The sequence below is a fragment of the Rhinichthys klamathensis genome, unplaced genomic scaffold (genome assembly GCF_029890125.1).
Source record: "Rhinichthys klamathensis goyatoka isolate OS25496 unplaced genomic scaffold, OSU_Roscu_1.1 h1tg000021l_1, whole genome shotgun sequence".
In the NCBI taxonomy this organism is placed as follows: Eukaryota; Metazoa; Chordata; class Actinopteri; order Cypriniformes; family Leuciscidae; genus Rhinichthys; species Rhinichthys klamathensis.
Window position 1 is genome coordinate 1489292 of NW_026606572.1, and position 19747 is coordinate 1509038.

At 38.6% G+C, this 19747-nt stretch overlaps 2 protein-coding genes across 2 annotated transcripts; both read right to left on the reverse strand.

Annotated features, from left to right (window-relative positions):
• Nucleotides 1–220: 220 nt before the first annotated feature.
• Nucleotides 221–2447, reverse strand: gjb8 (gap junction protein beta 8). The gene is made up of 2 exons (XM_056241179.1): nucleotides 2267–2447; nucleotides 221–1423 (listed from the first exon to the last, which is right to left on the reverse strand). Exon 2 carries the CDS (start codon nucleotides 1397–1399, stop codon nucleotides 599–601), a length of 801 nt encoding a protein of 266 aa, XP_056097154.1. The 5' UTR covers nucleotides 1400–1423; nucleotides 2267–2447; the 3' UTR covers nucleotides 221–598.
• An 816-nt stretch (nucleotides 2448–3263) lies between these two features.
• cryl1 (crystallin, lambda 1) lies at nucleotides 3264–19559 on the reverse strand. Its single transcript, XM_056241332.1, has 8 exons — nucleotides 19411–19559; nucleotides 18806–18913; nucleotides 17220–17346; nucleotides 15262–15423; nucleotides 13276–13470; nucleotides 4884–4992; nucleotides 3824–3930; nucleotides 3264–3671 (listed from the first exon to the last, which is right to left on the reverse strand). The coding sequence occupies exons 1-8, from the start codon at nucleotides 19449–19451 to the stop codon at nucleotides 3573–3575; spliced, it is 948 nt and encodes a 315-aa protein (XP_056097307.1). The 5' UTR covers nucleotides 19452–19559; the 3' UTR covers nucleotides 3264–3572.
• Nucleotides 19560–19747: the final 188 nt, after the last annotated feature.

Below are 19747 nucleotides of genomic sequence, written 5' to 3' on the forward strand. Positions count from 1 at the left end.
GGTAGCAGAAAAATAATAAGAATAATAATAATAATAATAATAATAAATAATCCTAAGGAAAACAATAGGGCCTTCGCCCTTTGGGCTTGGGCCCTAATAATAATAATAATAATAAATAATCCTAAGGAAAACAATAGGGCCTTCGCCCTTTGGGCTTGGGCCCTAATAATCCTAAGGAAAACAATAGGGCCTTCGCCCTTTGGGCTTGGGCCCTAATGATCCCTCAAAAACAGGACACTCAATTTTGTGCAAAGGTCTCTGAACTTAATTTATGTTGTTTGACCACTAGGCGTCACTCTTGGGCTTTTCTAATGCCATTATTAGAGAGTACTGAGGCTACTGAGCAACGAGGAAAATAAAATTCAACAACCCCAACATTTTTGCAGTCAATGCAGTGTAATTGTCCCTAATCGTCTTTTGGGGAGGAATGTCAGCTTTTAAATGAACCATGCTTGAAACCTTCTCTCAGGTTTGCAGCTTTGTTCTGCTCTCAGGGTAACTTGTCAAAAACCAGCTACAAATCACATACTGTTAAAACACTGTAATCTACGTGCCTATCCATGATGGTAGAATTGAGTCACTGGATGTAGGGGTAATCTTAAAGAGTCTTATTGGTCGAGGAGTCCGAAGCGGATGACAGCAACTTTGTGTTCTTTTCGTTCTGTAAGAGCGCCTTTTCTGTGGACATTTTATCTTGGTGTACAAAGGCACGCCTCCTCTTGGTTCTGGCCGAGCACCTCAGCAATGCCTTGACAATCAAGTAGCTCAGTTCAGCCACATTGAGCACAATGCAGATGGCAGAAGATCCCACCATGAAAATGGTGAAGACGGTCTTCTCTGTTGGCCGTGAGATAAAGCAGTCAACTTTATTGGGACAGGGCCACTGCTCACACTTCACAAGACGTGCCATCTGAAACCCATCGTAGACATAATACAATGCATACATGAATCCGGCCTCGAAAAGGAGCCGGAAGAACAGGCTGGAGGTGTAGGTCCACCACAGCGGCCCAGTGATGGGAAGACGCCTCTTCTTCAGGCTCTCCAGGTCATCCCCTTTGGCACTGCCAGCACGGTTGGCCAAAAGGCCTTTCTTTACGTTGCGTTTGCGGTACGCCACATGCATAGCCACCAGCAAAGCCGGTGTAGACACAAAGATGAGCTGCAGGCACCAGAAACGGATATGCGAGACTGGAAAGAAGTGGTCGTAGCAGACGTTTTTGCAGCCGGGCTGTTGTGTGTTACAGGTGAAGTCGGACTGCTCATCTCCCCAGACCGTCTCGGCTGCTATTACAAGGATGCTAATGCGGAAGATGAAGAGGACAGACAGCCAGATCTTTCCCAAGCTGGTGGAGTGTTTATTCACCCCTCCCAGCTGAGCATAAAGTGCTCCCCAACTCATCTTGTCTACTGTTGCTCTCAGATCCTAGAAAGAGAGGAATTTGAATTAGCAACTATAAAAAGGCCAACTTTAAATCCTTTCACCATTTGTTTAGGCACGCAAACTGGAGTTGTTTTTAATAGCTTTTAAATATTTGGAGGTGTATAAACTTTACATATTGTATGTAAAGTTTTCTGTTAACTTTTGAGTTCAAAATTACATTTTGGATGATAAAAACACACCGAGAGACAAATAAAATACACTGAGAATCTAGGACATACTATTTGTTAATCATTTGTAAACCACTTTTTTTTTGTAAATGTAGGCCTGCTGTATATTAACTATAATTCCATGTCTTCAAAAAGACGCAGCATATTGAATTGCAAATAGCCTACTTTTATTAACATTTGCTTATTTATTTAATAACATTAATATAATACTTTATTAATTAGCCTAACACATACATTCCGTTCAAAATAAAAGATCTCACACATTTGGTAATATGGTCGAGCTTAAAGGGATTTGCAAATTCTGTCATTTACTCACCTCAAATTGTTCCAAACCTGTATAAATGTCTTTGTTTCGCTGAACACAACGGAAGATATTTTGAAGAATGTTGGTAATCAAACAGTTGTGGGGCATCATTGACTTCCATAGCATTTCTCCATATATGGAAGTCAATGGGGCCCATCAACTGTTTAGTTACCTGTTCTCTTCAAAATATCTTCTTTTGTGTTCAGCAGAAGAAAGAAACTCATATAGATTTGGAACAACTTGAGGGTGAGTAAATGATGACAGGATAGAAAACTATCCCTTTGACGCGTCAAAATTATCACATAAAATGTGAAAAATATCAGTGAGGATTATGGCAGTTTCACAAAAATGTACCTGTTAGCATACAAGATGATTCAGACCAAATCCATGATATATATCCGTCCAGGTGAGTAAAAATGAGTAAATTCACTTGCGGAGTGTCTTTGTAGTCTTGAGAGTGAGATGAAGTGATTGACTGAGGACAGCGAGCGCATATTTAGTGCTCTCGCTCTCTCTCTCGAGGAGAGGTGCACCTGACGTCGGGCGGAGCCACCGCATTCATTGGATGCTTCTTGAGCTCGCAAGAGACAAAACGGAATGCGTCGCGCGTCTACGGAATGCGTCGCGCGCTTTCACAGCTCAACCAGAGGCGCTACTTACCAGTTTAGAAACTTTCACACGGTAAAGGTTTATACATTTTTCAGGCCATGTGTAAACAACCTATAATCGTATAGAAATTGCTGTTTAACTGCATACTGTAGGAACGTTCAGTGGCCATAAAACTATGTAACTTTTCTTTGCCGGCAAAATTTTTAATTACTTTTACTTTTTAATAGGCTAATATATAAAAAAGCATTCAGGTTAGTTTTAACTTCAGTTTGAAATTGCTGTAAAGGTTTACAAAAGGTGGTTCAAAGTATTGAACACTCCTAAAAAAATGTGTTTGTGTTACATAAAATACAAAATATCAAACCAAATAGTAGGCCTATATTAAATAAATAAAAAAGCGCACTTTAAGAAAAACATTTCACATTATATAGGTTTCAAAAGATAAAACAATTTCAATGTCATGAACTACATTGTGTTTACTCTGGTCGTAAACCTGTGTGAATTGTCGTCTTACGCTTTGACAACACCAGTTGGATAAAAGTCATTGCTAGTTCTGAGAAAAGTTCTAGCATGATTTATTTGTATCTGACACTTGGTTTGACAGGTTATGTAATCAAAATAAATGTCCACATACTGATTTATAAATGTCACATGGGGAAAACACCACTATTTTTAATTGAGTGCATTTGCCACACACACACACACACACACACACGCACGCACGCACGCACGCACAGTAAAGGACTTGCCAACTGGAGATTGCTTTAATTTTCCCTTTAATTGTGAAATTTTACACCATGAGCAAGAAAGTGCTATATCTGTATAACAAGTAGCCTATGCTTCACAAATCTAAGACTTTTAAATATTGGTAAAATTCAATTCATAATTAAATGAACACTTATGCCATTTCTGAGGTTAGCTTTTGTTTCAGTCATTTTCGTCTATAATCAGACATATTCTGTTGCCCAGAAAGGAAATATCCAACCAAGGACAACAATGGCTCAGATGATCTATAACCACTCCTATTTACGTATTATCTTATTGACTAGCCTCATTTCTTTAGCTTAGCCAGACCCATCAGCAGTTGATCTCTTCTCTCTCTCCTGGCTGTGAGGTGCTCCTGCTCACTAGGGATCAGCTCACAGACCTCCTAAAGGGGTGATCAAATCTTTATTTTAGTGTACAATGATAAAAAAAAATAAAAAATAAAAAACACACACAATTGTGGTTATTTGGAACATCTGTCTGTTAACAACTGACTTTAGTTTTTCCATACAACAAAATACTATAAATATTGCATACTTTTATAATTCTAGCTGCTGGCTCTCCAGAAAAGTCTGGAACAGGCCCAAAAGTAGTAAGAACCCTCTTCATGCCCTCACTATAGCGCTGGAGATAGTCTTCCATACCTGGACAGACAAAACACATGGTAAGGATTAAATAAAGATGCAGTTTTGCATTTCACCAATACAGTAAAATCACAGTAGTAGACCATAAGTAATCTAATATGACCAGACTCTAAAAACTACATATTACATAAAGTGTTTAGATCTATTTTAATTCATTCATTCAAAAAACTTTTTTTTAAACCAAGCTACAAAATTCATATTTAGTATATTCAAAGACTGCTTGTCATTCTGAATATCTTTGACACTAAAGGTAAAGAGTGCATATTCAAATTGGGAATTGAGTCCAAAATGACTCAGCAAATAGATGTTTTCTAGCAGAGTTTTCAAACATGAATTGAGTAGCTCCTCGTTTGAAGGGCATGAGTGCTTTTAGAAGGGCTCTCAGCAGATAAGACGTGCACCAGTGAAAGTTCAGCCACAGTTCTTCCCTTACAGATTCCAAGAACCTGTGCCATTACAGCGAAGGAAGAAACAAGGGCGAAACTCTGAATACAGGGGGCTTTATCACCACAGTGAGAGTAGCACCTCACTCACAGTACAAGCAGGCAGGGCTGAGGATAATAATTCATCTGTCATCATCAAATGTTAGTACTGGTGTCACATGGCAAAGCACGTTTCATGGGGGGAGCAGGGTCATCCTACAGATCTCACACTGCCTTCTGATTTTCACCATGAACATGAGATCTCTTCTAAACGCATGCCCATTTACACACTTTTGAAATTGTTTCAGTTTCTTTCACTAACTCGCTCTCTCTCACACACTTATTAAAGTCATGTGAGTTTGATAATTGACAAGAGCAACAGGTTTTCAGACTGCTTTTTCGCTGCCCCAAGCACCACAGCAATTTCTTTTCCATGCATGATGAAAACAAAAACGTCTCAGTGCTTATTTACAAAAGTTTCATTATGCCATTTAAAAAAAAAGAAAATCCGTGGGTTAATAGGTAGCTTGCCTTCTGGTGCGTTGAGATGCATGGTTTCAATGGGACCTATAAAAGCGTAGCGCATGCCCAGGCCCTCAGACATCACCAGATCAATGTCCTTCACTGAGATCACTCCATCCTGGATGAGAAGAAAGAGAAGTTCATTTGGCAGCTTGCTCTGTATTACACACTTGGATGAAAGACAATGTTTCTAAAAGTGGTTTACTGATGTTCTGATCTTCTAATCCTAAAATTACAGCTTCCTGCTTAGTAGTTTGTCCAGCCAACAAGGTTTGGTCCACCTGACTGAGAGGAAAGCCCCCCTTTTTGTCCCATCTAAAGATTACTAAAGCCGCTCCCACTGTATTGGGTTTCTCTTATCATTTAACTCAGTGTCCTCTGAACAATGGGATGGTATGGCAGAGGGAGGTAAGCGTAGTTGTGCCAGGCTTTGGACCCACTTTGCACTCAAATTACCTGTGGCCACAGATACCTGTTGCCTGACTGTGCTGAAATCAAAGCTTGGATACAGAACGGGCAGTGGGGGACAAGTTTAGGAGGGGACAGGGTGGTCTTTGTTCATTTCCTGCGCGCAACAACGAGGCCGTTATCTCTGTGTCGCCAGGCGGCGGACTGGCTGGGGAAACCGTGAAAAGAGGCCTTTCCTGTACATGGTAATCAACAGGGGCAGCCATTAACTTTCCCAGCTGCTCTACTTTCCAGAGCTGGCTCTCTCTCAAAAGGGCCGCCTGAACTCTGAGACTGATGAGTGGATTTGAGCTGCAAATCTTGTGTGTAGTGCAATGTCCAAACTTGAAATGTTCCTTACCATAAAAAACAAAAACTCACCTCTGTATGGACACACGAAAAATGTAAGAGGCAAATCCATGAAAACACAAGTTTATAAGTCTAAAATCTTCAGAACATCGCTTTAAAAACTGTGAAAGGCTTGCGGAGAGCTTAGTGTTGTTATAAACAGATCAAACCTTTTTTTTGAGCTAGTAAAAAAAAAATGTTAAAGCGTCTGTGGGTACAGTTTGAAGGCCAATTCACACTGCACCGACAGACGGCGACCAACCGGACAATCAGAGCAGATTACAGTATATCACTTCTCAGAGACTCCACGACCTGCCAAACATCGATTCAACATGTTTAATCGACGAAAACAAGCTCCGACGGACACAAAAAGACACAGACAGGGCTGATCCGACAAAACCAGACAGTGTCTGTTGGCGCTGTGTGAATTAGACTTTAAACTCTGGTTAGATATTTTGGGGAAAAAATAATATGCATAAACGAGCATGCGTGCTGGTTTAACTGGTTCATCAACATGGTTTTTTAAAAGCTTAACCTTTCAACAGTTCAGAAAGCAGATTCTTTTGAAATTCTTAAAAGCATTTGCCAACAACAAGAAGTTGTTAACCCAAAACATGCAAGAGGACACAGTAATGGGAGGGTCTCTGTAAAGATTTCGGTTCTTATCTAGATACGAACCCATGGATTTGTGCCTCAAATGGTGAATGTTAAGAAATTTAACTTTTCCCTCTGACTGCAAGGAAATCACAAGACTTGGAAAATGTCAAAATTATGTCATGATATCTATAAAAAAAGAAATTAAATTTCTTACACACACTGTAATATGGACACTGCCAAAAAAAGGTAAAAGTAAACTAATGAGAAAGAACACAATAAGCTAAAGCATACTGTTGTTCCAGACCAATCTTATTAAATTATCTCATCATCAATGACTGCACAATAACACCACGAAGAATAAGAAAAGAAGGAAAATGGTTACAAGGAAGAATACTTAAATGGGGTGTGATGAATAAGATCAATGTGTATGCAATACAAATGACATTTACAACTAAATGTGACATTTTGTCTTCAGCCTCAAGACTTCCTTCAGCACTGCCTCCATTCAGTGGTTATAAACCTCTGAAAGCCGTAAAGCTGTCATGCCAGTCAAAAAGGCCCAGTAAGCATACTATTAGCATAACATAACATTTTCAGTGCTGCCATTTTAAATTGTGAAGCAAAACCAGAATGCAGAGCGTCCTTTATTCGACATACACATGCATCTGTGACCAGCTTAAAAGAATACCAAATTTGACACCAACCAACATCAGTACAAGTGGTTCGACTTTTGACCTCTAAGATGTCGGTCACTGTGATTAAGTCACAGTGTTCTCAGGTAAGAACAACACAAGGGCTTTTTTTTCAGTAAGGAACCTCTGTTTTGGCTTTACATTGAGAGCATTTCTCTGGGGAAAAAGAACAGATTTTCAAAGAACAATGGACATTTTCATCTCAAAACGTAAATCAAAATCTAGACCATGTCATTTTAAATGTTATATCTAGTTGACTCAAAAACATAAATCCTGTCATCATTTAGTCACTTGACTTTCTTCTGCTTACTGTTTTTGTATTAAAAAAAGCGCAGTCTGAACATTCTGTGAAATATCTTATTCAGAAGACATGTAGAAAATCATGCAGGCTCGAAACAACATGAGGGTGAGTAAATTATGATATAAAATTATGATCATGATGATGAATCCTTATAATTATTCCCTAAGAGATTAATTATAAGAGATAATTGAGCATACAATCCTTTGGTTAATCAGCGTTACTAAAGTAGGATAAGGGTCTTTATCAAGGACCAGACAGGGCCATACTCTCAGTATTCATAAGTACTGCATGGGCAGAAGTATGTGGCCACCGCCTTCTAAACCCTGGGTTTGCCCATTTTAGCTACACCCATTATAGTCGGGGAGCCAAAGTCTCAAAAGCTCAATAAAATGGGTTGAACCTGACATGGTCTGCCATACTTTTTATTTATGTTTTTTCTGTTAACTTTGACCCTAAGAACCAATAATTGGGGGGTCTGCTCTACCAAAAATATCGCGAAAATTTTTTTTGCCCATTTTAGTGTATGCACCCTTTATTTTTTTATCAGAAAAATGTGAAAACATTTTTTTCCTCAAATCCTTAGTGGGTTAGGTAGGCTGTCAATAAATGCATTCCAGATACACAGAACACATGTGCTGACAACATCCACTGAAAAAATAACTCTTAAAACACATTTCTACATGATTTTGCACCAATATTTTCATCTTTACTTCATTGGCAATCAACTATTCCCCCAAGTTATGACATCAGCCAATATGTCATTCTTTTCACCAAACACTATACTCATTCCACAGAAAAAATTATAAAAATCCAACCTAAATCAATGGATCTGTGTTGGCGATCAATCTACTAGTTGGCGATCAACAGGCTCAGACCTTCAATAGAATTTTAGACTACTCTCAAAATTCTTAAAAACATGCTGGATATTTAGCATCATGGCACACTTACACACACACGATCTTAGTAATTTTAATGAGTTTGGAACAACCAACCAACGGTTACCGACGGTTACCAAATACCAACGGACTTCGAAGCTGCTCATCATTGTCTGTGGTAAGTGACAGTGACTTTAGTGAATACCGGTAGGTCTGCCCCAGCGTTTTGGGAAAAGAATGGTAATATGGATATTGTAATGGTAATTAACTGAAAGGCCCACGCCAGTCTTCAAATAAGTATATTTCTGATGATTCCTCATCCCAAACGTATCCCTGTACGCTGTATCTGTACAGCACTTTGGGGCAGTAGTGACTGCTTGTAAATGTGCTTTATAAATAAACCTTGACCTGTAGCAGCAGCATTCATTCTCTACTAGTTTACTTAGCTAGCTTTAGCCGTTTTAGCTAATTTCGGTGGTTTCTTTAAACGGCCATAACTCCTCACAGGTATGGGGTAGAGACTAGGCTTTATGCCAAGCGTCACGTGACCAAACCGGAAAACGGGTCTCATTGCATCCGCTTGTCAGAGAAAGTGTTAACGGCCATAAGAACTAACTACGATATCTATGGATTTTTAAGGTAATCAGCTAACCTACTAAGTTCACTTCGTTATTGGTGTTTTATGCTATTTAAATATCTAAACGTTAGTGTGAAGAAGAAAAATTAAAAAACTTTAAAATATCAATCTGCACATGCGAGGGACATTGGTTATGCTCATTTTTGCTTGCTCCTTCTAAGTTATCTTGAGTAAAACCGCAAAAAATTTCATGAAGCACATACAAAAAACCTGAATCGGAAGCGATGTGATCTGTTTTCCGGCTTGGTCACGTGACGCTCGGCATAAAGCCTCTTACTTTTATTTTTAAATGCTCAGAATCTTATGCTCTACGAGAGGTATGTGTCCTATATGTCCATTTTGCTTCGACCGGAAGTTGAGAAATTGCGAAAATTTCAACTGGACTTGTAAAGAAATAGATATGAGAATAAATGCTGCTACAGGGATACGTTTGGAGCGAGGAATCATTGGAAATACACTTGTATGAAGGCTGGTGTGGTCCTTGAAGTGTTTTTCATGTCAGACAGATAGTAGGCTAGTAAGGATAACTAAAGGCTACACTAAACGTTAGCAATTAGCTACATGGCCAGTTGTTACGTTCAGCTTTAGAAAAGTTTTAGCTAGTTAGCTTGTGGCATGAATGGCCACACAAAAAAATGATATATAGCTATACTGGATATCAGACTGTACACAATACTGAACAATACAAATGTTCTACAGGAACTACGTCATCACGTTGAAAGGTCATGCTCGATGTCGCCGGGCGCCGGCTAAGTACCGCCCCACTGTTTACAAAGCGACCATGCGAAGGAGGATAGTTCAAATTGTATTGTATGTTGAATGGCATATTTATGTCTTTGTGTCATTATTGTTTAAAATGGTCCTTATCATATGTGTGCGTATCCTGGGTGTTTAAATCTCATCGAGCGTGACCTTTCAATGTGATGACGTAGTTCCCGCCGCGTTGCAGATCAATTTACTTTTTTTACTTATCAATTTACTAATTTGCAGGTTTTACTCAAGATAACTTAAAAGGAGCAAGCAAAAATGAGCATAACCAATGTCCCTCGCATGTGCAGATTGATATCTAAAAGTTTTTTTTTTTTTCTTCTTCACACTAATGTTTAGATATTTAAATAGCATAAAACACCGATAACAAAGTGAACTTAGTAGGTTAGCTGATTACCTTAAAAATCCATAGATATCGTAGTTAGTTCTTACGGGCGTTAACACTTTCTCTGACAAGCGGATGCAATGAGACCCGTTTTCCGGTTTGGTCACGTGACGCTCGGCATAAAGCCTATTGTAGTTAAAAAGTATATAGAAATATAATAAAAAAAAAAAAAAAAAATTAAATGACCTATCGTTTCGCTAGATAAGACCCTCTTCCTCAGCTGCGATCGTGCACAGCCGGTTAAAGCACTTCAAAGACCTTTGAAACTGCATTGATTTGGACTTCAAAACGTTGGTTGCAATTGAAGTCCATTATTCGAAGAAAAATCCATGAATGTTTTCCTCAAAAAACTTATTTTCTCTTCCACTGAGGAAGACATGGATATCTTGGATGGCACTGGGGTGAGTAAAAATTATTAGGAAATTTTAATTTTGAGGTGAACTAATCCTTTAACTGGTGTTGTGAACGCTGAAGAGAAGTGAACTTTACCCCAATGTATTTTTTAAAGCTCTCCAGGAACCAACAAAGACACATTGTCATATGGCAACAAAATCATGATTTCAACAAAATGCCTAACACTAACGTCATTAAAGGGTTAGTTCACCCAAAAATGAAAATTAAGTCATTAATTACTCACCCCCATGCTGTACCATTACCAACCCCGTAAGACCTTCGTTCATCTTCGGAACACAAATGAAGATATTTTTGATTAAATCTGAGAGGTGGATCACTGCTACATAGGTTGCCAAAGGGAATGATACTTGACGGCCCAGAAAGTCATTAAAGAAAATGTTTAAATATTTCATGTGCCTACAGTGGCTCCACTATAAGTTTATCAAGCGACGAGAATACTTTTTGTGCGGAAAACAAAACAAAAATAACGACTTTATTCGACTATTCCATTGCTTCCTTGTGGGCCTGAGACGAGAGTTCAAGAGATTTCCAGGACGCATGCGCGAGAACTGACATTCTTCTTCTACTACTATGTACAGCACGCGTCTTCCTCTGCTTGTAAGACGCGCGCTGTGTAGTCAAGGGGGTAATCCATCGACCGGAAGTTGAAGCCGGCCGGGTGCCGCCATGTTGTAGCAGAACTTCACTTGCGTTAGCATTTCCATTGACTCCCATTCATTTTGGCGTCACTTTGACAGTGAATAACTTTACATCTGAGGCGTTTAAAGACTCCATTTGTCCATTATTTATTTCTAAAGAAACACGACAATGTATAAAGGGCTCCATTACCTTCTATGTTACATTATGGCCCCGTAGAAACAGATTTAGTAAAAATAGGCTAACGATTGCGTCATAACCACTCGACTCTGTCGCGCTGTACAAAAATGACCGTACAGACAGGAGGAGAAGCTCGCAGGCAATCGGGGGGACGTCCCGTCAAGGGAGAAGCCCATAGATAATGAGTTCATAAAAGCAACGGAATACTTACTCCTGCTCACTCACGCCAAAGAACTCTTTGCTCAAGTTCCCCGTCTCTGCAAGATTAACGTTGGCAATTTTCACGCACAGCTACTAGAAGATGAACGTCTGTCAGACAGGTTTGCTCACGTCATCAAGCTTAGTTTGAGTCGGTTTGAGTCTGCGCGTCAGGAACGGAAGTGCTCAAAAATCGCTAAAAATGGGCTTCAACTGACTCAACTGAGTTCCAATAAGATGGCTCTGTCTATGTGTGTAGTAGAAGAAGAATGTCAGTTCTCGCGCATGCGTCCTGGAAATCTCTTGAACTCTCGTCTCAGGCCCACAAGGAAGCAATGGAATAGTCGAATAAAGTTGTTATTTTTGTTTTGTTTTTCGCACAAAAAGTATTCTCGTCGCTTGATAAACTTATAGTGGAGCCACTGTAGGCACATGAAATATTTAAACATTTTCTTTAATGACTTTCTGGGCCGTCAAGTATCATTCCCTTTGGCAGCCTATGTAGCAGTGATCCACCTCTCAGATTTAATCAAAAATATCTTCATTTGTGTTCCGAAGATGAACGAAGGTCTTACGGGGTTGGTACAGCATGGGGGTGAGTAATTAATGACTTAATTTTCATTTTTGGGTGAACTAACCCTTTAAGTACTACAAACTACAACTAAGGTTAGGATTAATGGTTCTCAAGAGAGATAACTGCGTCTCTTTAACTGACCTTTGAAATTTGCCATCATGCATATTAAAACACAATTTCACCACACCTCTTTCACACGATACGTTCACCACATAATTCAGACACAACAACACACCTGAGTATTAAACATAATTCAATGTAACCATGAATAATTTTCACAGTTTTGTGATGATGCCTCCACAAAATAGTTTGCTCTGTCCAGGGTGTATTATGCTTTTATCTTTAAATGTCAATTACTCGACTGAATAATGAAGTGTCGCTCAAAAAAAAAAAAGAGAGAAAGAGAAAAAGTTCAAAGATGCCCATTGTTTGTTGAAGTGCTTTCTTGACTCTGCTTTTTGTTTTTGCTTGTGGGCAGAGCTCAAAAGGGCTTGGTTTTTAAAGTGGATCACCTCACTCTACCCCATGTTCATTTGATACACTGTAATACAGGTGTACTGTACAAGCAGGACAAAACTAGCGCAGTGTGAGGAAAGATAAGCTGGCTGTTCTAAAGTTTCTCAAGAGAAACAAAGAAAAGAGATGTTTTTTCCCGTCTCTCAATCGATCATTTGTAAACAGAGTGTGATATGACTATGAATGTTGCAATGCTCTGTTTTAATAAATACAATAGTCTCTGTTTGCTCCACTAACTTCACTTCTCTTTCGCTCTAATAACAGAGTGTAACAGAGACGTACATCAAAATTTACACAATTAATTTAGGACTTTCCTGTTCAGAGATGAGTAATGAGATTTGACAGCAATATATTTTCCCCACATATGAACGATCTCATCCTGTAATGTGGAAACCTTATTGAAGCAATAAACCATGAGAAACGCGTTACAATGATTTGACCATGGGTAATCGGTCTTTACCTCATGATTTTACCCTTAACTGTGGTAAGATCACCATAACGCAGGCCTTAAGTGTCTGCTTTTATAAAATGGCAGCAATAACTATATGACAATTTTAAATTTGCTAAATTAAATGCAAGATTTACAAACAAACAAACAAATAGGTGTGTGTGTGTGTGTAATATATATTTTATACTTTGCATTTATTATATAGGAGAGTGAAGCTTTGAAAGGAAAGAAAGAGGGGGAGTGGGTTCAGGACATGACTGGGGTCAGAATAACAACAGAAGTTACTTAACATGCTATGAATTTTGCCAGAGAATAGCTTGGAAGTCAAACAATTAAACAGAATAGCCATAACTGCTATGTAATTTTGTTCCATGGCTCAACCAACCTGAACCAGCCTCCAGGACTCGGCTATGATGGCATACTGAACACGGTTCAATGCGAAACCATCGATCTCCTTCTTGAGACGCACAGGTGCCTGTCCGACATCCGTCATCAGAGAGTAAGCAACATCCATTACAGCAGGCAGCGTTTCGGGGTGTGGCACAAGTTCCACCAGACGCACATAGTAGGGCGGGTTTACCTGAGAGGTTAAAAACAAGAAGGAAATGACACCAGTATAACTGCCCCTGGACACAGACAAGACACTGTACCAATGTGTTTACCAGAGCTAGAGATAAGGGCCTACTATGAAGGTCTCTCTGACTAAAATGCCTGACCACAAATGCTTGGCATTTAGGATTAAACATTCACTAAATGCAGGTGAAGGTGAACTATTAGCCTCACACTGCTTTGAAGGACACCAAGACCAGCAAGGGCTTCCTGCTTGTAAGTCCGTCTGATTTGATCCAATGGCGGCATTCAAATTAGCGGTGAAGGTCACATGCGCGTTCCGTCTCTTCCAATGGCAAAGGGATTTTTAATTAAATGCAATACATTATCTTATGTATTAACTCGTTTCATCTGACTCCATAAAATGAAAGTGTTTTTCAATGATATCTGTGCATCATTAAGTATACGTTAATGTTTGACTATTCCTTTTAACTCCAATGAAAATAAAGTCAAAGTCTGTTAGAATAATCAAATATAACAATTTATTATGTCAGGTAAATGTATTATAACAATTCCATAATCAATTGAAAGATAATCAATGCAAATCATCAAATGTTCTAGAACAAAGAGGAAAATCTTTTACCCGGCATGAAATACATGAATGCTGAGTCTCGGCGACTCAGCATCCACGGGCTATCTGAGATACAGAAAAAGCCACGATCCCTTGCTGCCTTCCATTAAATAGCCAGACCTCATTTCATATGTAAACCTGTATTCACAGTGGAAATTTACTGTGTTCATCCCCCCAGACTTACTGGGGGCCGAAGTTGATTTACATGGTACAATTTGCTAACAGTGGAAATTAGCATTGAGTTCACACCTTCTGGGAGTAGGAGACCACATTCATTTGTGTGCCAGATATCCCTAAACTCTTAAAAACCTTATTTCCTTTTGTTTTACTTATTTGGAAATGAGACATATGTATCACTTACCCTGCGACAGTTTAAATGATACTAAACACAATACTCAATGATAATCATTCACATTAAACCATATATATATTCTTATGTGAGTTTTAGCTGTTACTGGGTGAAATGTAAATCAGGTGAGACTGCGTGAGGGGGAGGTCGAATGCTATTTCAGCAAGTTCCTTTGTTTCAATAGACCATGTGGTCAAGACAGTGTCTCCAACCAGTTCTTACAAGGCCAAATGTTAATTTCCAGCTTCAACCAGTTTCCCAGTCTTACATGCTCATGAGATCAGAGTGGAATTTCCATTGAGCATGGAAGGAATAAAAGTGCAGTAATGCCCCTGTGGGCCCGATACATTTCACTCCAGGCTGCGAAAAAACAAGCCCATCAGGGCTGACAAGAAAAACCATGTCCATGTAAATAATGCTTTAAATGCTTTCATTTACGAATGTTCTCTTCAGTGTAGGAACATTCGAAGAAAAAAAAAACAATAATGTTATTAAGGGCAATTGCGTAAGATGATCTTTAGGAGGATTTTAGCTGTAGCCATTAACATGATGACCTAAAGACATTTTTGTCTGGATGCGTTTTATTTTGGATGGAAGATGTTGGGGTTCAAACTAAAGCCGTATAGTGTGCGCTAAAACAAACAAAATCTGGACTGAAGTATACACATAAGGAATGGACTGTCAATTTTTTTTTTTTATAATAATTTTCATTATTTCTATTTCAATTCCTTTTTTTTTACATAATCATTTCTTTAAAATGTAATAATGAAGCCTAACAATAAGATTTGACTCACATTTTCAATGTGGCTTCAACCTAGTGTATGTCACACATAAAAACTAACCGGATGAGATATGATACATCGAGTTCGGTTCTGGACACGAGAGAACACATTGCTTGGCATCAGGCAGGAAGTGGAGCTGCTGATAATCACGCTTTCTGGGACTAGATTCTCCACCTCAAGGAAGACGGTCTGCTTTGCTTCCAGGTCCTCAAATACACACTCCTTTTTTACAGAAAACACAGATGACAAGAGCAGTTGAGAGTCAACAATATAGCAAAGGTGATGTTATGAAATGTATGTATGTACCATACTGAAGTTGTAGCAACAGCTTTACAATAAGAGCATAGAGCAAAACAGGGGGAATACAAGAGCAGAAACAATAATCGACATGTATATGAATTTTCATTTTGACATTAAGAATAAGAAGATTTTAGAGGACAATGGTGGGGGAGAATATAATTATAATATGAATATAATAATTACATTAATATTATTATATTCAATAATATGAACCTCACTAATACAAAAATGTGTATATTAGGACTAGGACATATATAAGGACTATATGGCATCATTAAATGCTGATGTCATAACGGAGACAAACAATCTGCTGTCAATGTATATAGTACAAAGACAAGAATGCATGATCAGATACATCATCACCTCATCCATCTTTAAAGGGTTAGTTCACCAAAATTTTTTAATTCTGTGATTAATTACTCACCCTCATGTCGTTCCACACCAGTGAGACCTTTGTTCATCTATGGAACACAAATTAAGGTATTTTTGATCAAATCAGAGAGCTTTCTGTCCCTCTATTGACAGTCAACACAACTACCACATTCAAGCCCCATAAAGCTAGTGAAGAAGACATCACTAAAAATACTCCATGCGACTCCAGTGGTTTAACCTCAATTATATGAGTGCATTGTTTGCACAAAAAAAACAACAACATAATTTACCACTTTATTTACAAAAATATTGACCAGCAACCCAGTCGGGGGAGCACCACGACGCATGCGTGTTGTGTTGACTCGAGAGCTGACATAGTTCCTTGAACGCACTTTGGATAATATTATTTAGTAAATAAAGCGGTAAATTTCTTTTTTTTTTGCGCAAATAAAGCACTCACGTCGCTTCATATAATGGATTACTTTAACAAAGTCTTTCCTATTGTACTTTGAATGTGGTAGTTGTTGTGTAGACTGTTAATGGAGGGAAAGAAAGCTCTCAGATTTCATCAAAAAGATCTTCATTTGCGTTCCGAAGATGGATGAAAGCCTTACGGGTTTGGAACGACATGAGGGTGAGTAATTAATGACAGAATTTTTGGGTGAACTAACTCTTTAATATACATGTATAAAGCATTTGACTATAGCAAACAGAGGCTTGGCTCCTAAGTGTTCAATATATTTTAATAATTAAACCTGGGTGCATTTTCAATAGTTAATCACATTAACTCAACTGAGAGAGCCATCATGGAATGCAGCAGTTTCAGAAGTAAAACCACAGACACACACTTCTGGTTTCACGTGCTTTGAACAGTGCCAAATCAATTAAATGTGGAATGATGTGATCTCTTTCTTCTCTACGCATGAAATACTGGTTGCCTTTGTTTCATAAATACCCTGAAATGTATAAAACAGAAGTAACAAGTATTTCATGTGTATTTATTTATAGTTTATTTGGTAGGGACAGATACAGTAAACATAGATTATCTTCTCGAAGCAATCCCATGTCAGTATCATGATGACGTTTATAGCCAAGGCTAATTCACACCACCTGTCCCTAGAAGGGCTTTTTATATTAAATATTACACTAGATGGATAAATGAAAAAAAAAAAAAAAAAGTGTAGAGAAGAATGTTATCACATAATATTGATCAAATCCATAATTCCACATTTAATTTTTGTCACAGTGCAAAGGACGTCAAATGCTTTATGATGTTTATCCTCTGTTTCCTCGTGTCATTTTTAGTTCAACAGGAAGTAAATCTACGCTTGAGTGGAAAACTATACCTGGACAAAGAAAGCTCCCTCCAGGGCCTGCTGCAAGTCATCATGACTGCTGAGTAGACTCAACTGCTCTGCAGCGGTGAGATTTCCTCTTAGCATTTTGGCTTGCTGAAGCTCCTCAAGCTGTTTCCTGCTCACACACAAAACACAATATTCAGCTAAAAATTCAACAAAATGTGTACAAAATTGGCCAAAATACCTATTGTGTCCAAATACAGTGTGATAAGATAACTGTTGCAGATAAAGATGTGTTGTTGTCTAATGTAAATTATGCCTTTCAAAAAACTTGTATTTGCTCCTAATAACTGAAGCAACTCTGCATGCATTACAGAAGATCATTTTTTTGTGTGCCCTAATCTGTCATTACTGCATTCAAGTCAGGGCATCTAGAGATTCATATCTAGGAGACAGAAAGCTCTACAACTCCCTCTGGTGACAGAAGAGATGAATCAAGCAAGAGGGTTTGTTAAAGGAACACGCCGACTTTTTGGGACTTTAGCTTATTCACCATATCCCCCAGAGTTAGATAAGTCCATACATACCCTTTTCATCTCCGGGCGTGCTGTAACTCTGTCTGACGCACCCACCACTAGCCTAGCTTAGCACAAAGACTTGAAGTATATGGCTCCATCTAGCATACTGCTCCCAATAAGTGACAAAATAACACCAACATTTTCCTATTTATATGTTGTGATTTGTATAGTCACAGTGTGTACAAATAACAAGGTCATATGAGACACAGGCATCTTTTAACCGTATACATACTGGGACCTGAGAAGTCTTGTGGTGAGGAGCAGAGAGTTCGCTCAGAGTGTTGCGCTAATCACGCCCAAGTAGCAGTGCTTGGCGTTATTTTGTCACTTATTGGGAGCAGTAATGCTAGCTGTAGCCATTTACTTCCAGTCTTTGTGCTAAGCTAGGCTAGCAGTGGGTGCGTCAGACAGAGTTAAGGCACGCACGGAGATGAAAAGGGTATGTATGGACTTATCTAACTCTGGGGGATACTGTGAATAAGCTAAAGTCCCAAAAAGTCGGCGTGTTACTTTAAAGAGATAGTTCACGCAAAAATGAAAAATGTCATTACTTCCTCACCCTCAAATTGTTCCAAACCTGTATGAGTTGCTTTCTTCTGTTGAAAACAAAAGAATCCCCCATTGACTTCCATAGTAGGAAGAAGAAAAAAAATACTATGGAAGTCAATGGCTACCGTCAACTGTCTGGTTACCAACATTCTTTAAAATGTCTTCTTCTTTTGTTTTCAACAGAAGAAAGAAACTCATACAGGTTTGGAACAACATGGGGGAGAGTAAATTAACTAACCCTTTAAACAGATATGGGCCGATAGTAACAAAACTTTAATTTGTGCATACCTTAATTGAATTGATTTTTTTTTTTACACATTATGTATGTACATTTGACATTTAGTCTATTTAGCTCCCCTGAGCATTGGATTTTATAGTTTGTGCCCTCAAAATGGGTCACAAACTTGCACTGACAAAAGTTGAGCAATGATGGGAGAGAATTTGGGTCAATGGGTCATTTTAACTGAGGGGTCAATAGTTAAATTTTCTTTCCTGTTTTCTACTGACCTGATCTCTGTGATGGCCCCTGATGCTTGTCCTGGTTTGTTGTCATAGATCTTGACCTTGTATCCTCCACTCAGGAACACCATGGCCCAGGAGCGGCCAATCAGTCCACTTTATGATGCCACATACATAAAAAAGAGGAAGAAGAGACAGCATTGTAAACAAGTCAAATACAAATATAGGTCAAGATTAGTGAAAATCAATGCATTATCTATATCCCAGAATGAGGAACATTTCTGATAATACTTCAATAGGAACTTCAATTTTGCAATGACCTTTAGTCTGCCTTTAGTGCATGACAAACATGAATTCTCAGATTTAATGACTTTGATGACCATGCATGCAAATCCTGTCAGAATAACCCTTACATTTTTTTTTTGCACAAAGCAAATCTACCCCAAAAAATGTCAAATGAGAGCAATAATGAGTCACGTGCTAATTTTAGTTTGATCGTTCAATATTGCACTTGTCAGATGCACTATTCTGATATGGAGAAATACATACAGTAACGTTATATTCATAAACACCATCATAGTAGAGTTCAAAGACCACTCAATCTGTTACTATCATGTCTGCTCAATTTGACAGACTGACAGGTTAACTCTCACCTTCCGACAACAGTAATGATCTTTCCTTTTAATGAACTCATCGCAGTCGCGTTTACAGAAATCAAGTTAAACTCAAGCGGCTACGTTCCAAGAGCCCAAAATCACCAGACTTCAGGTTATCATGTGCCCGTTTGCACGAAGGAAAGGCGGAGCTACGGCGTCTCACACGTGCCTAAATACATCAGGATTTTTGACTTAGGTAAAGTTAGTTTTATATTCGCACATTCGCACATTCGCGTTCAAGAACTTTTTCAATTAAATAGTCAATGAAGCAATTTTTTTTCAGATTCGAAGCAGCTACACAATATTGACAACAAAGACTGTGAACTACAACATT